Below are 16,131 nucleotides of genomic sequence, written 5' to 3'. Positions count from 1 at the left end.
CCGATTCCTTTGGGGGCTGCCATTTCCCCTTTGCCCTCTGCCTCCCTAAGGAAAAGACTTCCCCAGGGGGTGAACAAACGTGGCTTCTTCTGGGGAAAGACTCGCCGAGGGGTAAACTTGTAAAACAAGCCTGGGGCCAGGGTGCGCCGAGGGGCGAGCTGTCCTGCAGGCAGCGGGACAGGCCAGGGATGACGCTGTCTGCTCAGCACGCGACACAGCTGAAGGACACCGTGGGTTTGGGCTTGTTGTTCCAGCTTTATTAAAATACAGCCGCTTTCCCGAGTGTCCTGGGTTCAGCTGGGATAGAGTTAATTTTTACAGGAACCTGGGAGGTGGGGGGGCATAGCCGGGGCAGCTGACCTGAACTAGCCAAGGAGCTATTCCATACCATGTGACATCATGCTCAGTATATACATGGGGAGTGGGCCGGGGGGAGGGCTCTCCTGCTCTCAACTTTCGGTGGGGGAAGTGGCGGAGCGTCGGGTCCCGGGTGGTGAGCAGTTGCACTGTGCATCACTCTTTTCTGTATACTCTTTCATTAGTACCGTCGTTGTTGTTGTAACTTTTTTTGCGTTGTCCCAGTAAACTGCCCTTATCCCAACCCTCGAGGTTCCAGTTTTTTTTCTTTTCTCTCCTCCGTCTCCCCCCTATCCCACTGGAGGGGGCGGGAGGAGTGAGCGAGCGGCTGCGTGGTCCTTTGTTACCGGCTGGGCTGAAACCACGACAGTCCTTTTTGGCGCCCAACGTGGGGCACGAAGGGTTGAGATAACGACAGATCTGGCCAGAGCGTGTTGAAACAAATTTGTCATACGCATTCCTTATATTAGATAAATAGATGTTAGTCACAATGTTGATTAATTTGTTTACATGGTGGCGTTTTGTAGGTCCTTATATGCTCTATGTATTGCCTGTAGTTACGTTTCTCACCTCTGGGAGAGTGATTGGGATTATCATTTTGCTGTACTGGGCAATGTCGACTTGTGAAATGATTACATCACTGGTCATGAGGTTAAGCTGGTATCTGTATGAGGCAGTGATATCATTTCCATACTTTGGGCACCTTCTATCGGATTTTATTGGTAATTACAGCCAATCCATGGGGGAGTTAGGGGGGGATACTTCCCCCCGTCCGTTCGCCTCCCTTTTCTCCTTCCGACTAATTACAACAGCTTTTGAGAACTTTGAATATCCTTGGGATGCACAAGCCACTGTGCTGTTAGTGCTATGCCTCCTGAATATGTTTCAGGTCTTGTTTAGGGCTACAAAAAGGCTCTTTAAGAGTACCACCCAGAGATCTGCCCCAAAGCTGGATATTCATGGGTGGCACGGCATGTGGGAGGATATGGGCAGGTATCTAGAGAACTTCTCACCCCCAGTGGCTTGGAAGTTCACTCCCGAACAACTACAGAACCCTCATGAAGTGGTAGAATATTTGAAAGAAAAATGCTGTGGCTATTCCAAAGACGTACAACTCGCTGCACTGTGCTGGGCCCTGGCCAGTATCTACCAAACACTGCTTGATATTATGCAGCACCCTCAGGGAGAAAAGGGGGAAAAGATGGAAAACAGGGCAGCAGGCACCATGGCTAGCCCTACCCCGGCAACAGGCACCGTGGCTAGCCCTGCCCCGGCAACAGGCACCGTGGCTACCCCTACCCCAGCAACAGGCACCGTGGCTACCCCTACCCCGGCAACAGGCAGCGCGGCTACCCCAACCGCAGTGACGGATACTGCAGCTAAACCAAAGAACCAACCTGTGCTGGTATCAGTCGCCCCTGTACAGAAAAAGAAACACACAAAGAAATCAGTTCGCTCAGTGAGAGATGAAGATGAACCAGGGTCATCACGAGAACAGGAGGAAGAGGCAGAACCTGAAATAATCACCCGATCTCTATCCCTGAGTGAGTTGCGTGACATGCGAAAAGATTTTAGCCGCCACCCAGGTGAGCACATTGTTACCTGGCTGCTCCGATGCTGGGATAATGGGGCTAGTAGTGTGGAATTAGAGGGTAAGGAAGCCAAGCAGTTGGGATCTCTGTCTAGGGAAGGGGGCATCGACAAGGCGATTGGGAGAAAAACACAAGTCCTCAGCCTCTGGAGGCGACTTCTGTTAGGTGTAAAGGAAAGATACCCCTTCAAGGATGAAGTTACATGTCACCAAGGCAAGTGGACCACCATGGAGAGAGGTATCCAGTACCTGAGGGAATTAGCCGTGCTGGAGGTGATTTATAATGATCCAGAAAATGCGCAGTCACCCATAGACCCAGATGATGTCCAATGCACACAACCCATGTGGCGGAAGTTTCTACGAAGTGCACCACCAACCTATGCCAACTCATTGGCAGTAATGTCCTGGAAAGAAGGCCATGGACAAACGGTGGATGAATTGGCTGTCCAACTCCGGCAATACGAAGGAAGTCTCTCTTCCTCCCTACGGGCCTGTGTCTCGGCTGTAGAGGAATTGTCCCGAGAGTTCCAGCAATTCAAAGTGGATATGTCTTCCTCCCCACCTGTACAGGCCCGCATCGCAGCTATTGGGAGTAAGCATTCCTCTGCCCAAGAGAGAGGAGAGAGAAAGTACACACGACGGGCTAACCTGTGGTTTTACCTGCGTGACCATGGAGAGGACATGAGGAAGTTGGATGGAAAACCTACCTCAGTCCTGGATGCACGGGTACGGGAGTTGCGAGAAAAAGCAACCAGGAAAGAGGATTCTTCTTGGAAAACTGCTGCTCCAGTTTCCTGTGAGGAGTCCCCCAGATGCAGTAGATGGGCTGATCACATTTCTGATCCTCTTGAAGGGACTTCTGATTCACGGGTGCGAAAAGTGAGTAACGAATATTCTAACCAGGATTAGAGGGGCCCTGCCTCCAGCCAGGTGGAGGAGAGGGACAACCGAGTCTACTGGACAGTGTGGATTCGATGGCCTGGCACATCAGACCCACAGGAATATAAGGCTCTAGTAGACACTGGTGCACAATGCACCCTAATGCCATCAAGTTATAAAGGGGCAGAACCCATCTGTATCTCTGGTGTGACAGGGGGATCCCAAGAGCTAACCGTATTAGAAGCTGAAATGAGTCTAATCGGGAATGAGTGGCATAAACACCCCATTGCAACTGGCCCAGAGGCCCCATGCATCCTTGGTATAGATTATCTCAGGAGGGGATATTTCAAGGACCCAAAAGGGTACCGTTGGGCTTTTGGTATAGCTGCATTGGAGACGGAGGAGATTGAACAGCTGTCTACCCTGCCTGGTCTCTCTCAAGACCCTTCGGTTGTGGGGTTGCTGAAGGTTGAAGAACAACAGGTGCCAATTGCTACCACGACGGTGCACCGGCGGCAATATCGCACCAACCGAGATTCCCTGATCCCCATCCATAAGCTGATTTGCCAATTGGAGAGTCAAGGAGTGATCAGCAAGACTCACTCACCCTTTAATAGTCCCATATGGCCCGTGCGGAAATCTAATGGGGAATGGAGACTAACAGTAGACTATCGTGGGCTGAATGAAGTCACGCCACCGCTGAGCGCTGCTGTGCCAGATATGTTAGAGCTTCAATATGAACTGGAATCAAAGGCAGCTAAGTGGTATGCCACAATTGACATTGCTAATGCATTTTTTTCCATCCCTTTGGCAGCGGAGTGCAGGCCACAGTTTGCCTTTACTTGGAGGGGTGTCCAGTACACCTGGAATCGACTGCCCCCGGGGTGGAAACACAGCCCCACTATTTGCCATGGACTGATCCAGGCTGCACTGGAAAAAGGTGAAGCTCCAGAGCACCTGCAATACATTGATGACATCATCGTATGGGGCAACACGGCAGAAGAAGTTTTTGAGAAAGGGAAGAAAATAATCCAAATCCTTTTGATGGCTGGTTTTGCCATAAAAGAAAGTAAGGTCAAGGGACCTGCACAGGAGATCCAGTTCTTAGGAGTAAAATGGCAGGACGGGCGTCGTCAGATCCCTATGGATGTGATCAACAAAATAGCAGCTATGTCCCCACCAACTAATAAAAAGGAAACACAAGCTTTCTTAGGTGTTGTGGGCTTTTGGAGAATGCATATTCCAAATTACAGTCAAATTGTAAGTCCTCTCTACCAAGTTACCCGGAAGAAGAATGATTTTAAATGGGGGCCTGAGCAACGACAAGCTTTTGAACAAATTAAGAGGGAGATTGTTCATGCAGTAGCCCTTGGGCCAGTCCGGGCAGGACAAGATGTTATAAATGTGCTCTACACTGCAGCTGGGGAGAATGGCCCTACCTGGAGCCTCTGGCAGAAAGCACCTGGGGAGACCCGAGGTCGACCCCTGGGGTTTTGGAGTCGGGGATACAGAGGATCCGAGGCTCGCTATACTCCAACTGAAAAAGAGATATTGGCAGCATATGAAGGAGTTCGAGCCGCCTCAGAAGTGGTTGGTACTGAAACACAGCTCCTCTTAGCACCCCTACTGCCAGTGCTGGGCTGGATGTTCAAAGGGAAGGTCTCCTCTACACATCATGCAACTGATGCCACGTGGAGTAAGTGGGCCGCACTGATCACACAACGGGCTCGCATAGGAAACCCCAGTCGCCCAGGAATTGTGGAAGTGATCATGGACTGGCCAGAAGGCAAAAATTTTGGAATGTCGCCAGAGGAGGAGGTGACACGGGCTGAAGAGGCCCCGCTGTATAATAAACTGCCAGAAAATGAGAGGCAATATGCTCTGTTCACTGATGGGTCCTGTCGCATTGTGGGAAAACATCGGAGGTGGAAGGCTGCTGTATGGAGTCCTACACGACTAGTCGCAGAAACTGCTGAAGGAGAAGGTGAATCGAGTCAGTTTGCAGAGGTGAAAGCCATCCAGCTAGCGTTAGACATTGCTGAAAGAGAAAAGTGGCCAGTGCTCTATCTCTATACCGACTCATGGATGGTGGCAAATGCCCTATGGGGGTGGCTACAGCAATGGAAGAAGAGCAATTGGCAGCGCAGAGGTAAACTCATCTGGGCTGCCGCACTGTGGCAAGATATTGCTGTTCGGATAGAGAAGCTAGTGGTAAAAGTACGCCACGTAGATGCTCATGTACCCAAGAGTCGGGCCACTGAAGAACATCAAAACAACCAGCAGGCAGATCAGGCCGCCAAGATTGAAGTGTCTCAGGTGGACCTGGACTGGCAACGTAGGGGTGAGCTATTTATGGCTCAGTGGGCCCATGATACCTCGGGCCATCAGGGAAGAGATGCAACATATAGATGGGCTCGCGATCGAGGGGTAGACTTAACCATGGACACTATCGCACAGGTTATCCATGAATGTGAAACATGTGCTGCAATTAAGCAAGCCAAGCGACTGAAACCCCTGTCGTATGGAGGGCGATGGCTGAAATATAAACAGTGGGAGGCCTGGCAGATTGACTATATCACACTCCCACGAACCCGCCAAGGCAAGTGCCATGTGCTTACAATGGTGGAAGCAACCACTGGATGGCTGGAAACATATCCTGTGTCCCACGCCACTGCCCAGAACACTATCCTGGGCCTTGAAGAGAAAGTCTTATGGCAACACGGTACCCCAGAAAGAATCGAGTCAGACAACGGGACTCACTTCCGAAACAACCTCATAGACACCTGGGCCAAAGAACATGGCATTGAGTGGGTATATCACATCCCTTATCACGCACCAGCCTCCGGAAAAATCGAACGATACAATGGACTGCTGAAAACTACATTGAGAGCAATGGGGGGTGGAACTTTCAAACATTGGGATACACATTTAACAAAAGCCACCTGGTTAGTTAATACTAGAGGATCCACCAATCGGGCGGGCCCCGCCCAACCAAGACTTCCACATACTGTAGAAGGGGATAAAGTTCCTGTAGTGCACATGAGGAGTATGTTAGGAAAGACAGTCTGGGTTAGTCCTCCCTCACGCAGAGACAAACCCATCCAAGGGGTGGTTTTGCTCAGGGACCTGGGTACACCTGGTGGGTGATGCAGAAGGATGGGGAAGTTCGATGTGTACCTCAGGGAGATTTGATTTTGGGAGAGAATAGCCAGTGAACTAGGCTGTATGATATTTAACTGCTAAATAACCTGCCAATGTATGTCATTGTATCTATAGTGTCTATATGCCATATCAAGGGTATTACTGTAAGAATTACCCAAATGACTGAAGAATGGACTTTGAAACTGAGCCAAGAACAACAGTGATAGAACTTGAACTGGCGCCCAGCAATTTCCTCAAGATCAACCTCTTCGACCTGCAGACCAAGGGTGTGGGTTGCATCAAATGTACCAGCCAGAAGTTCCAGAGACAGCATACAACAACCCAACACCTCACACCATCTCTCTTATCCTGAAGAAGTGTTACAACAGATGGAGCCTCAAAGTCATGGACTAAATAAAATTGATGGACACATTGGAGGGATAACCCATTGACTAAGGGAATACTATTTGTATGTGTGTGTGTGTGTGTGGGGGGTGTCCATATACATATATATCTATATATAAGACAAGGAAAGTGGTAGCGGTTGATTGGAAAATGTAAGATCTGGGCATGATGTAAATGGTATAGAATAAGGGGTGGATAATGTCCTGGGTTCAGCTGGGATAGAGTTAATTTTTACAGGAACCTGGGAGGTGGGGGGGCATAGCCGGGGCAGCTGACCTGAACTAGCCAAGGAGCTATTCCATACCATGTGACATCATGCTCAGTATATACATGGGGAGTGGGCCGGGGGGAGGGCTCTCCTGCTCTCGACTTTCGGTGGGGGAAGTGGCGGAGCGTCGGGTCCCGGGTGGTGAGCAGTTGCACTGTGCATCACTCTTTTCTGTATACTCTTTCATTAGTACCGTCGTTGTTGTTGTAACTTTTTTTGCGTTGTCCCAGTAAACTGCCCTTATCCCAACCCTCGAGGTTCCAGTTTTTTTTCTTTTCTCTCCTCCGTCTCCCCCCTATCCCACTGGAGGGGGCGGGAGGAGTGAGCGAGCGGCTGCGTGGTCCTTTGTTACCGGCTGGGCTGAAACCACGACACCGAGGAAAGCTGCACCTCTGCCTGGCTCAGCAGCACCCGCAGCACAGTGCTCGCAGGCTGCGTCCCCATGTGCGCTGCACCCTTGGAGAGTTCAGGATGAGGGTGGTCTGAAGTGCCAGGGAGGAGATGGCGGGTTTGCTGTCTTCTTGCATGGGCTGAAGAGCTGCAACCGAAAGAAACGGAGCCGAGATGACCCCCCGTGTCTGCAGAGACCCCCAGGCGTCCCCATCCAGACCATGCTCCCTACTCACCCCTGCAGATCTCAGCCAGCTTCTCCCTGCTTTGGTCCCTCAGGGGCCGCGCAGCAAGCCCTAGGCACAGAGCGTCGTCAGACCTCCCGCTCCCCAGCATGCTCCCAGCAGCACAGCCCCAGCCCTGCCGCCTGGGCTGCACGCCCTCCTCCCCCTCGCCGGGGCTGAGCCCAGGGAAGACCGGTAGCTGAGGGGGATGGGACTGCACAAGGCAGCCACCAAGCCCACCTGCGTGGGCAGGGGTGGGAGAGGGAGGCCAAGGCCCCGCGCGGGGCAGCTGGGGCTCTGCCAAAAGAGGGACCCCGGGGGCTGTGGCTCACCGATGAACCTCACGGCCATCTCTCGCAAGGTGGCCTGAGCGTCCCCCAGGTACGGCAGGCTCTGGCTCAAGTATTCTTCCGCCCTGCTCCTGTCCTGCACCAGCTGGAGAGAGAGAGCGAGAGGGCACAAGGGTACGGGCATGTCACAGAGCCTCTCCCCAGTTGGCCGAGCAGTCCCTCCTCCCGGCAGCCCTTGTTCCCCGTCCCCCCCAGGCCATTCCCGTCTCCTAGCCAGGAGCTCTGTGGGAGTGAGTTTGAGAAAGAGCCACAGGCAGAGGGGTCCAATGGGTGCTGAGACCCCTCCATCCCACTGTAAGGCCCAGATGGGCCAGGGTCCCCAGGCCCTGGGGCTTGTCCTCACCAAGCACTCTCCAGTCCTCCATGTCTGCTGTGTCTGCACCAGGTGTTTGAGCTCTTTCCACTTGAGGAGCTCTGCGGTGGTGATGAGGGCTTCCCCAGAGACCTGGAGAGCAGCAGAAGCTGGGAGATGGCACCATGGTCTGGGGAAGGAGAGCTGGCGTCCCCCTCCTCTTGGCTTTGCTCCTGGGGTGATCCTGCCCTTGGGAAGCTGGGACATGCCCTGGCCCAAACATCTGGGGGTGTCCTGGGCACAGCCCTGGGGGACAGGGATCGAGGCTGAAAACCTTGGCCTCTGACACCTGCAGGGACAGCAGGGAAGCCTGTAGGGACGTGCGTATTCATGCCTCGGGCCACGGGCTGCTGGTGAGCCCTGCCGGAGCAGGTGGGGCAGGTCCTGGAAAAGTCCATGCCAGCTTCTCTGCCCCTGCTCACGCTGGTTCTGCAGGGACCCTTCCTAAGGGACAGCCTTAGGAGGAGGGCTGAATGGAGGGAGCGTGGCTGGGAGTGGATCCCACCTCCCCTTCTGCCTCTGCAGCAAGAGGCACTGGGGGATGAGGAGGGCAGTGGTGGAAGCGGTGCAGGGACGGAGGGGAGCCCTGCCCTGCCCTCAGTGACTCAGTCAGTCAGACCCCGAGATGACACACGCTCCCAGAGTCCGCGTGCCAGCAGCTCTTGGCCCTGATGCCCGGGGGGGGGTCAGCACGCCTTTCCCTGGGTCGCTGGCCAGCTTTGGAATCTCTACCTTGGCCACGCTGTCGGTCTCATCACACATGTGAAAGAAGAGCGGGAGAAGGCCCCTTCGCACTTTCTTCTTCATCCTCCTCTTGTCCTTCCCCACCACAGTCTCCATCACATCTCGGAAGAGGCTGATGGAGAGCTCTCTCATCTGGCTGGACTCCTGGTAGGGAGAAGGGGAGGGGGACTTGAGGAAGAGCCACTGCCCGCTTACTGTGAGCATTAGCCCGAGGGCAGATGTGTGGGGACATGCTCTGGGGGAGGGCTCTGCACGCAGGAGCTGTGGCAATCTGTGGTCCTGCCTGGCAGCGCAGCTGGGGAGCCCTCGGGGCTCTGAGAGCAGCTCTTGGCCCACAGGGTCTTTGCACAGGGGCCAGGCTGGGCCCCAGCACAGGGGACTCAGGTCGCCCCGGGGTCATCAGCCTGTCGGGGGAAGCCGTGCTGGGCTGCAGAACCCAGAAGCCATCCCACAAGAGCCCGAGGGAGAAAGGAGAGAAGTCCCTGCCGTGAGTGCTGCTCGCAGGGCTGGGCTGAAGGGCAGCTGTCATTGCAGGGTGCCCATCTGCAGGGCTAAGGCTCCCACATCAGCCTTACGTCATCAAAGAGGGGTAGGAGCTCCTCCGCCAGCTGCAGAGCCATGGCGCTGGCCTCCGTCCTCTTCAGGTGACCCATCACGTTTCTGAAGACCATCAGGACTTTCATCTTGATATCTGTGTTGCCATTGTGGAACACCTCCTCCATGTGTCGCCGGAGGACCTGTATTTTTCTTGCCTGTATGAAAGACAGGGTTTCTTCTTTGTGAAACAGTCCGCGACCACCCTGGCAAAAATGCTCTGGTCGCGGAGCTCCAGCCTCCTGTCTGGCTTCCTGGCAGGTGGCGGCACAGGAGTCTCTGTGGCAGCCTCCTGGTAGGTGGTGGCCGTGGGCACACTGCTGGGGACGCGGGAGAGCAGGGCTAGGTCGGGGAGGGCAGGAAAGCAAAGGCTCCCTGTCCCCTGCTCAGCCACCCCCTTTTGCCACAGGCCTGAAGGGACAGATGGCTTGGTAATCCTCTGTGCCTGGAAAGCTCCCCAGGCAGCCACCAGGCCCCACCATGGCAGGGAGGGCGTTTGGAGCAGTCGCCCCACCGCCCTACTCCCAGCCAAGGCCAAGCGACGGCCTTACCCGCTGCCCCAGCGCCCGGCTGCCAACATGGCTCCCCTTTATGACGCCCTGCTCACCAAGTCAGGTCTCTCCGACAGCGTGATGAGGCTTTCGAGCAACAGGGAGACCGTCCGCAGGCTTGGATGCCTCTGGTAGCTCTCAATGTGGGACTCGTCACCAGAACGCTCTGACTGGATCTCACTGGAGGCCATCAGCTGAAACAACACAGCTGTGAGATACTGGCAGAGGCTGCAGGGCTCGTTGAAGGTGGTCAAGACCCTTTCCGGTAACTCACAGCCAAGTGAGGGGTGCAGGCGTCCTCCGTGGCCGAGGTGACCGGGCTGTGTGATTTCACGTCCTGGAGTTTGCTGAGTTGCTCCTTGAAGACCACCTCCAAAGTCCGGGGCGCGGACAACATCACCTCCCACATGGCCATGCTGGTGCTGCAAGCCAGAGCGCTCTGTCAGCAGGGCTGCCTCGGCCACAGCAGCATGGCCTGGGTCAGCCCTGCATAAGGCAGACCCTACCCGTCAGCTGGGATGCCCTGGGCCAGCAGCAGAGGGCTGAGGCAGTGTTCCCTGTGGGGCTGGGAGGAGCGTGGTGGCAGGGCTCTGGGCTGGCTTGGCCAGCTTTGGCTGCTGCGGGCCTGGCTGACCCACCAGGGCTGGAAGGCGTGGTGGGATGGAGGGCCCTGCTCCTCGGGGTATCCTGCAGTATTCCTTGGGTCTGGCAGCCAGAGAGTCTCCGTGCCCCTCTCCCCATGGGGAAGAAGCCCTCAGGGCTGTCAGGGCCAGTACCCGTCTGCTGATGGAGAGAACTTCAGCAGGCTCGTGACCACTTGGATGGGGTAGTGGTCGGTCATCAGGAGAAGTAGTGACTCCACGCTCTGCCGGGCTGACTCCGTGTTGATGCATCCCAGGTTTTTGTGGATGCAGCTCGTGATCTTTGGCACCTGGAGAGGACACAGGTGAGGATGGTGCTGGCACTGGAGTGCAGCCATTTCGTCCGCTGCCCTTCCCATCCCTCTCTGCTGCCTTCAGGTGGCTTCCGGTGCCCGAGACACCTGGGTTTGGGAGGGAGGGATGGAGGGAGGAAACAAGGCCTGACAGGGCTGAAGGGCAGGGCAGCGCAGCCACCGGCCACTTACATCCGCCAGCCAGAAGTCAGGGTCTCTCATGACCTCGTGCAGCACTTTTCTTGCTGCCTCCTTCTCACTGAAGCTGGAGTCTCTCATCGCCTCGATGGCCACAAGGACGATGTCTGCCCTCTCAGAAGATTTGAGGTATTTTGCAAAGGCCTAGGGGAGGAAGGAAGGGAGCGAAGACACGTCACACCGAGTGCCCTGACGGTGCTGCTTCGCTGGGCAAGTGCGAGCAGCCCTGGCGAGAGATGGCCGGCAGTGCTGGCGGCAGTGCCCGCAGGAAAGCTGGCAGCAGGGGCTGCAGTCACTGGGTGGGGGAGGACAAGAAGAGAGGGCCCCCAGGGTGAGGGAGGAGGGTTGGGCTCCTGGGCACAGTGTGCTGGCCCTCCAGAGAAGCAGGGCTTGCTGGTGGCCAGGAGGGCTGGAGCTGCTGCTGGTGGGACACTGGAGTGCAGCCCTCGCATGGTCCCTGCTCGGGGACAGCAGGAGCCCTCTCACCAGGGCCAGTGAGGCCATGCCAGCCCCGCCAATTCTGGATGCCTTTGCTGACACAAGTCCCCGGCTGACGGCAGGGACAAGAGTCCCGGCAAGGGGGAAGCTCATTACCATGTCTTTCATGGTGGTCAGACGCAGCAAGGAGGAGATCTCATCTTCCCAATGGAGCCGCGGTGCTTTAGCCTTTAGCATTGACCTGCCTAAACAGCGGCGGGGACACAGAAGAGTCAGTAAGACACAGCAGCTTTGCCAGCAAGCTTACCGAACGGCCCTGAGAGCTGCTTGCAAGATGGCAGGGACAGAAGCGGTCAAGGAGGTTTCTGGAGGGTGTCAGGAACAGCTTCTTGCTCCAGGCACTGGAGGGGCCAGCTGTGGTGGTGCACAGATGGATCAGCTCTTCACTAACAGGGCAGACGTGGCTTTGGGACATGGTAATCAATGGTGGCTTTGGCTGTGGGGACTGCAAAATGGCGGGCTTCAAGATCCTGAAAGCAGGGAGGAAGGAGAGCAGCGGAGAAGAGGTCCTGGACTTCAGGAGAGCGCTCAGGTTCTGCAGCAAAATGAGAGCTGGGATGCTACGGGGAGCAGCTGTGAGGGGCAGAGGAGGTCGGGAAGAGAAGCAGATGTCTGTGTGCAGAGGGATGAAGCCCACCACAAGTCCCCTTACTTTTTTGATTATGCATGAATTCGTGGAGCAAAGAAACAGCATCAGAAGCCGCACAGCTTATTTGTTCCATGGAAGAGCGGAAAAGGAGGAGACGTCCCAGCAGCTGTCCCAGGATTGGGATCTGGACATCTCCATAGCAGATGGGGCCGAACGTGTCTTGTCCAAAGCGGTGCCAAGCCTGGGCGAGGGAGGCAGGACAGCAGAAGGGTTGAGGGCAGGCAGCTGGTGCCAAAGCCCTGAACCCAAGAGTGTGCCCAAGGCTGGATCCCTGGTGAGTCAGGGCTTTGCAGGGCCATGCCGGCCGCGGCTCCCAGAGCAGCTAGCTGGGCAGCAGCCCCGCGTGGGGAGAGCTGCAGGCTGCTCTGGTGTGCGGGGAGGGGGAGATGGCCTGGCTGGAGGGTGCCTGGCTCCTCACCTTCAGTGTGGAATTCTTGGCCAGCAAAAGGCTCAGAACCTTAATCCTCCCCACGGCCCTCTCCCGCACAGCTGCTCTCTCAGAGTTGGTGAAGTTCAGCAGCATCTGGGAAGAGAGAAGCTGCTGGTGTGCCCTGGGAGCAGACACGGCCTCCAGCAGAAGCAGCACTGCTCGGCTCCCGGGCTGGACTCTCACAGTCCGTCAAGGCTGCCTGGGATCTCGAGCAAAGCCTGTAGCGGGGTTCCTGCCCCTAGGGTCCCTCGCAGGCTTGGGACAAATCCCCCGGGCCAACCTTGTGGCCGGGCAGGAAGGCAGATGCCACCCTCTGCAGGCACTGTGCTCCAGAAGAGCCTGCCGGGCAGCCCCTGGTTACCAAGGGAGGTGGGCAGCCTCCCTGCAGCGTGCTCTCTCTGCATGGCACTGGGGTGAGGACCATGCACGCAAGAGTGGACACCCCCTTCCCCCCAGGGTGAGGAACAGCCCCTGTGAAGCCCCCCCTTTCACATGCCAGACCTGAAAGATACTCTGCAGCTGCTCGCTGACTCTGGTGGCAGAACAGCTGCGCACCATCGTCTCCAGCATGGTGTCCATGGCTCGCAGGGTCTGCAAAGAGGACAGAGAGTTGTGGCAGTGATTCTGCTGTCCCTCCCACGCCCAGGAGACTGGTCTGAACTCCCAGCGCCAAGGGAGGACTCCCGCGGTGCCTCGCGGTGCCCGGGAGAGACCCGGGGGCAGACAGTCTGCTGTGTGCAGAGCAGCCTGTGGCGTTGGACGTGGCCAGGCCCATGGGAAGGGCACGAAGGGTTGAGGGTGGGAAAGCAAAGCCAGCTCGGCTCCGCCCAGGCCCCTGCCCTGCCTTGGAGCTCTGGTGGTATTGCAGCACGGGGTGGCCAGGGAACAGCCCAGAGGGACTGGGGGCTTCCTGGGGCTCACCCAGCCCTTACCTGAAAATAGAGGTAAGACTCCAGGCTCCTCATTTCCTCTTCTGGAGGAAGCAGGAAGACACTCGTGAAGCAAGTGTGTAGGGGGATGTCCTCTTTGCCCTCCAGCACCGTCGGCACTGAGCTGCAAAGAGAGAGAGGGGCCAGTTGGACACTGATGGTGGGAGCAGTGCCTCGAGGCCTCGTGCAGGTGGACACAGACCTCTGGGGCAGGGGTCCCCAGGAGGGATGGGCAGGTACCTCAATTCGGTGATGGCAAGCATGGCTTGCTGCCGCACTGCCCTGGACAGCTGGTCCCTGGGCTCCTCTTGCAGCAGCACCTGCAGAGCACAACCGGGATGGGACCTGGCAGCTGCCAGCACCCAGCGCCACCAGACCTGAGCCCTGCCCAAGGGCTGTCCTCAGAGGGTGCCAGTGCCGGGGGGCCTTGCCACCTTTCCCAGATCTGCCGGGTGTCCCCTCACCTTGATATTCTCTGCCAGCTCGTATCTGTGGCAGAAGACATCCAGGCGCTGTGACAAGGTATAGTACCTGGTGCTTTTGCACAGGTTGCAAATGGCCCTCAGGAACTTAATCTTCTGGCCCTCCTCCTGGCAGCCGGGGGACAGAGAGACCAACAAGGAGCGTGAGAGTTGGGGACACATGGCCAGTGGGACCGGAGCACTGGGGGTGCAGTGCTGTGCGGGAGGCCTGGGAGAAGCAGCTCTGCCCAGCCAGCACACCTCCAGCAGGCCGGCAGCAGAGCCCCTGTCAGCCGACGCCAGCACAGCCGTGTTCGAAATGGCCATGGTTACCTTTTCTGGGCTGCTGACAAAGGCCTGGATGAAGTCCACGATTTCCTGTTCCTCTTCGTACATGGGTAACTGGCTGACACCTAATAAAGCAGGAGAGCAGGGAGGGCTGTAGAGAGAGTCCGGCGGCAGGAGAGAGCAGAGGAAGGAGCTCTGCCCTCCTTGCAGCCTCGTGCCCGGTCCCCTGGCGCAGTCTTCCCATGTGTGTCAGGGCCGGAGCGTGCAGGGCAGACAGGCTTCTGTGATGCTGGAGCACAGCACGGTGGGGAAAGCCCCCAGTGCACCGGGCTGAGGAACTGCCTTGCAGATAGGCAGGAAAGGTCCCCGTCCCACAGCATCGCCGCCTGCTGCCAGCCCAGCTGCCTCTCTCTTGCCTGTGCCCCGGAGCAGGAGCGGGGTCCCCTCTGCTCTCTCCCTCCTTGGGAGAGGCTGTGCTGGGGCCAGCTCCCAGCTGTCTGAGTCATTCAGGCAGCATCATGCCCACCACCCATGGGACCTGTGCTGCCAGCATGCTGGGGAAACGGCTATCCTGGCATCGAGCAGGGTGCGGTCGCTGGCCCCAGCCCTGCCCAGAGTGTCAGGGCACCTCACTCACCAGTCAGCAGCGGCTGGACCATGCACACCTCGTCGGGCTCCGGTGGAGACCTGCTCTCCTGGGGAGCCCTGTCCTCCTCCCAGGCCACCCTGGGGTGGCTGGGGGGTCTCTGAGCCATCCTGCGGGATGGAGGGAAGGGGTAGGGCTGGGCAAGGGGGAAGCTTCGGCGAAACGCCTCGGCTTCACCGGGGCTGCCGGGGACGGCGGGGAAAGACGTGGGCTGTGCTCGGGGTCTCCTCGCCGGCTCCGTGCTCCTGCCCTGTCCCGTCACAGTCCTGCTGGACACTGCAGGCTGGGGGCTGCAGCTGTGCTGATCACATGTGGTGCAGTGCGCTGTCACAAAGGGAGGTCGCAAAGGGTGCCACTGTGACCCGCTGCCTGGGCAGGGAGGGGCAGGGCGTCCCCTGGGGGGGGGCACGGGGCCGGCTCAGCCCTGGGCACCTGGGGGGCCTCGGGGTGCCTCCAGACCCCCTTTGCCCTCACGTCCCCTTGGGGCCTCCCTGTTGCTCTCCGGTGTGTCCCAGAGCCCCATGTTCAGACACTCCGGCGTGCCCCCAGGACAGCCCTTTCCTTTCGGTGCAGTGCAGAGCGCTGCCACTTCCCCTCGATGCCATAAAGTTTGTAAGATTCACTCAAGCTTAACAGAAATCATAGTTTTTGTCGTCTCAACTCTTCTCTTCCTCCCACCAAACAGGAAGAGCTCATGCAGAAAAGAGGAAAAAGAAAATTAAACTTCCTCCTCCACTGAGTTTGCCCTTGTAAGGAATTGGAAGCTCCCAGAAACGGAGATTCCCGCCTCACTGGTTTCCTTCTCGGTCTGGTCCGTGACCGTGATGGAGAACACCCTCTCACAATTACAGCCTTTCCTGCCCTCCGGAAATCTCTTCCAGCGCTGGTCCACTCAGGACCCCTCCTGTGGCCTTCATTGCACCCCAGACCCTTCTGCGGGACCTTGAGCTGCCCCTGGGGGATGGCTGTGTGGTACCGCCGGGGTGGAGGAGCCCTGGGCCGGTGTGGCAGGGCTGCGCTTCAGCCTCTGTGGGGGTGAAGGGGGGAGGATGGCACCCAGGGCCATACAATTCTGTCCTCGCCATGCTGGGAGCTGTAGTCTCCCAGCATGGCACTTCTGGGCAGCTGTGTTAGCTTGCGGGGCCTGCCGGGAGCTGTCATCTTCTGGTACAGGCCTGTTGTGCGGCTGTGTTGGTCCACAGGACGTGCCAGGAGCTGTAGTCCCAGTGCTGTTGTCTCTTCCACGGAGGCA

The 16,131-nt window shown here is 57.3% G+C and overlaps 1 protein-coding gene across 1 annotated transcript; it reads right to left on the bottom strand.

Moving 5' to 3' along the window:
* Positions 1-7,042: 7,042 nt before the first annotated feature.
* Positions 7,043-14,668, bottom strand: LOC115337652. The gene is made up of 16 exons (XM_030006005.1): positions 14,279-14,668; positions 13,949-14,074; positions 13,725-13,804; positions 13,488-13,608; positions 13,057-13,146; positions 12,544-12,648; positions 10,973-11,122; positions 10,623-10,777; positions 10,121-10,268; positions 9,903-10,040; positions 9,277-9,453; positions 8,690-8,845; positions 7,949-8,050; positions 7,588-7,690; positions 7,268-7,327; positions 7,043-7,179 (listed from the first exon to the last, which is right to left on the bottom strand). Exons 1-16 carry the CDS (start codon positions 14,339-14,341, stop codon positions 7,043-7,045), a joined length of 1,911 nt encoding a protein of 636 aa, XP_029861865.1. The 5' UTR covers positions 14,342-14,668.
* Between the last annotated feature and the right edge of the window lie 1,463 nt (positions 14,669-16,131).

Source organism: Aquila chrysaetos, unplaced genomic scaffold (genome assembly GCF_900496995.4).
Source record: "Aquila chrysaetos chrysaetos unplaced genomic scaffold, bAquChr1.4, whole genome shotgun sequence".
NCBI lineage: Eukaryota > Metazoa > Chordata > Aves > Accipitriformes > Accipitridae > Aquila > Aquila chrysaetos.
This window is presented reverse-complemented; position numbering and strand designations above follow the sequence as displayed.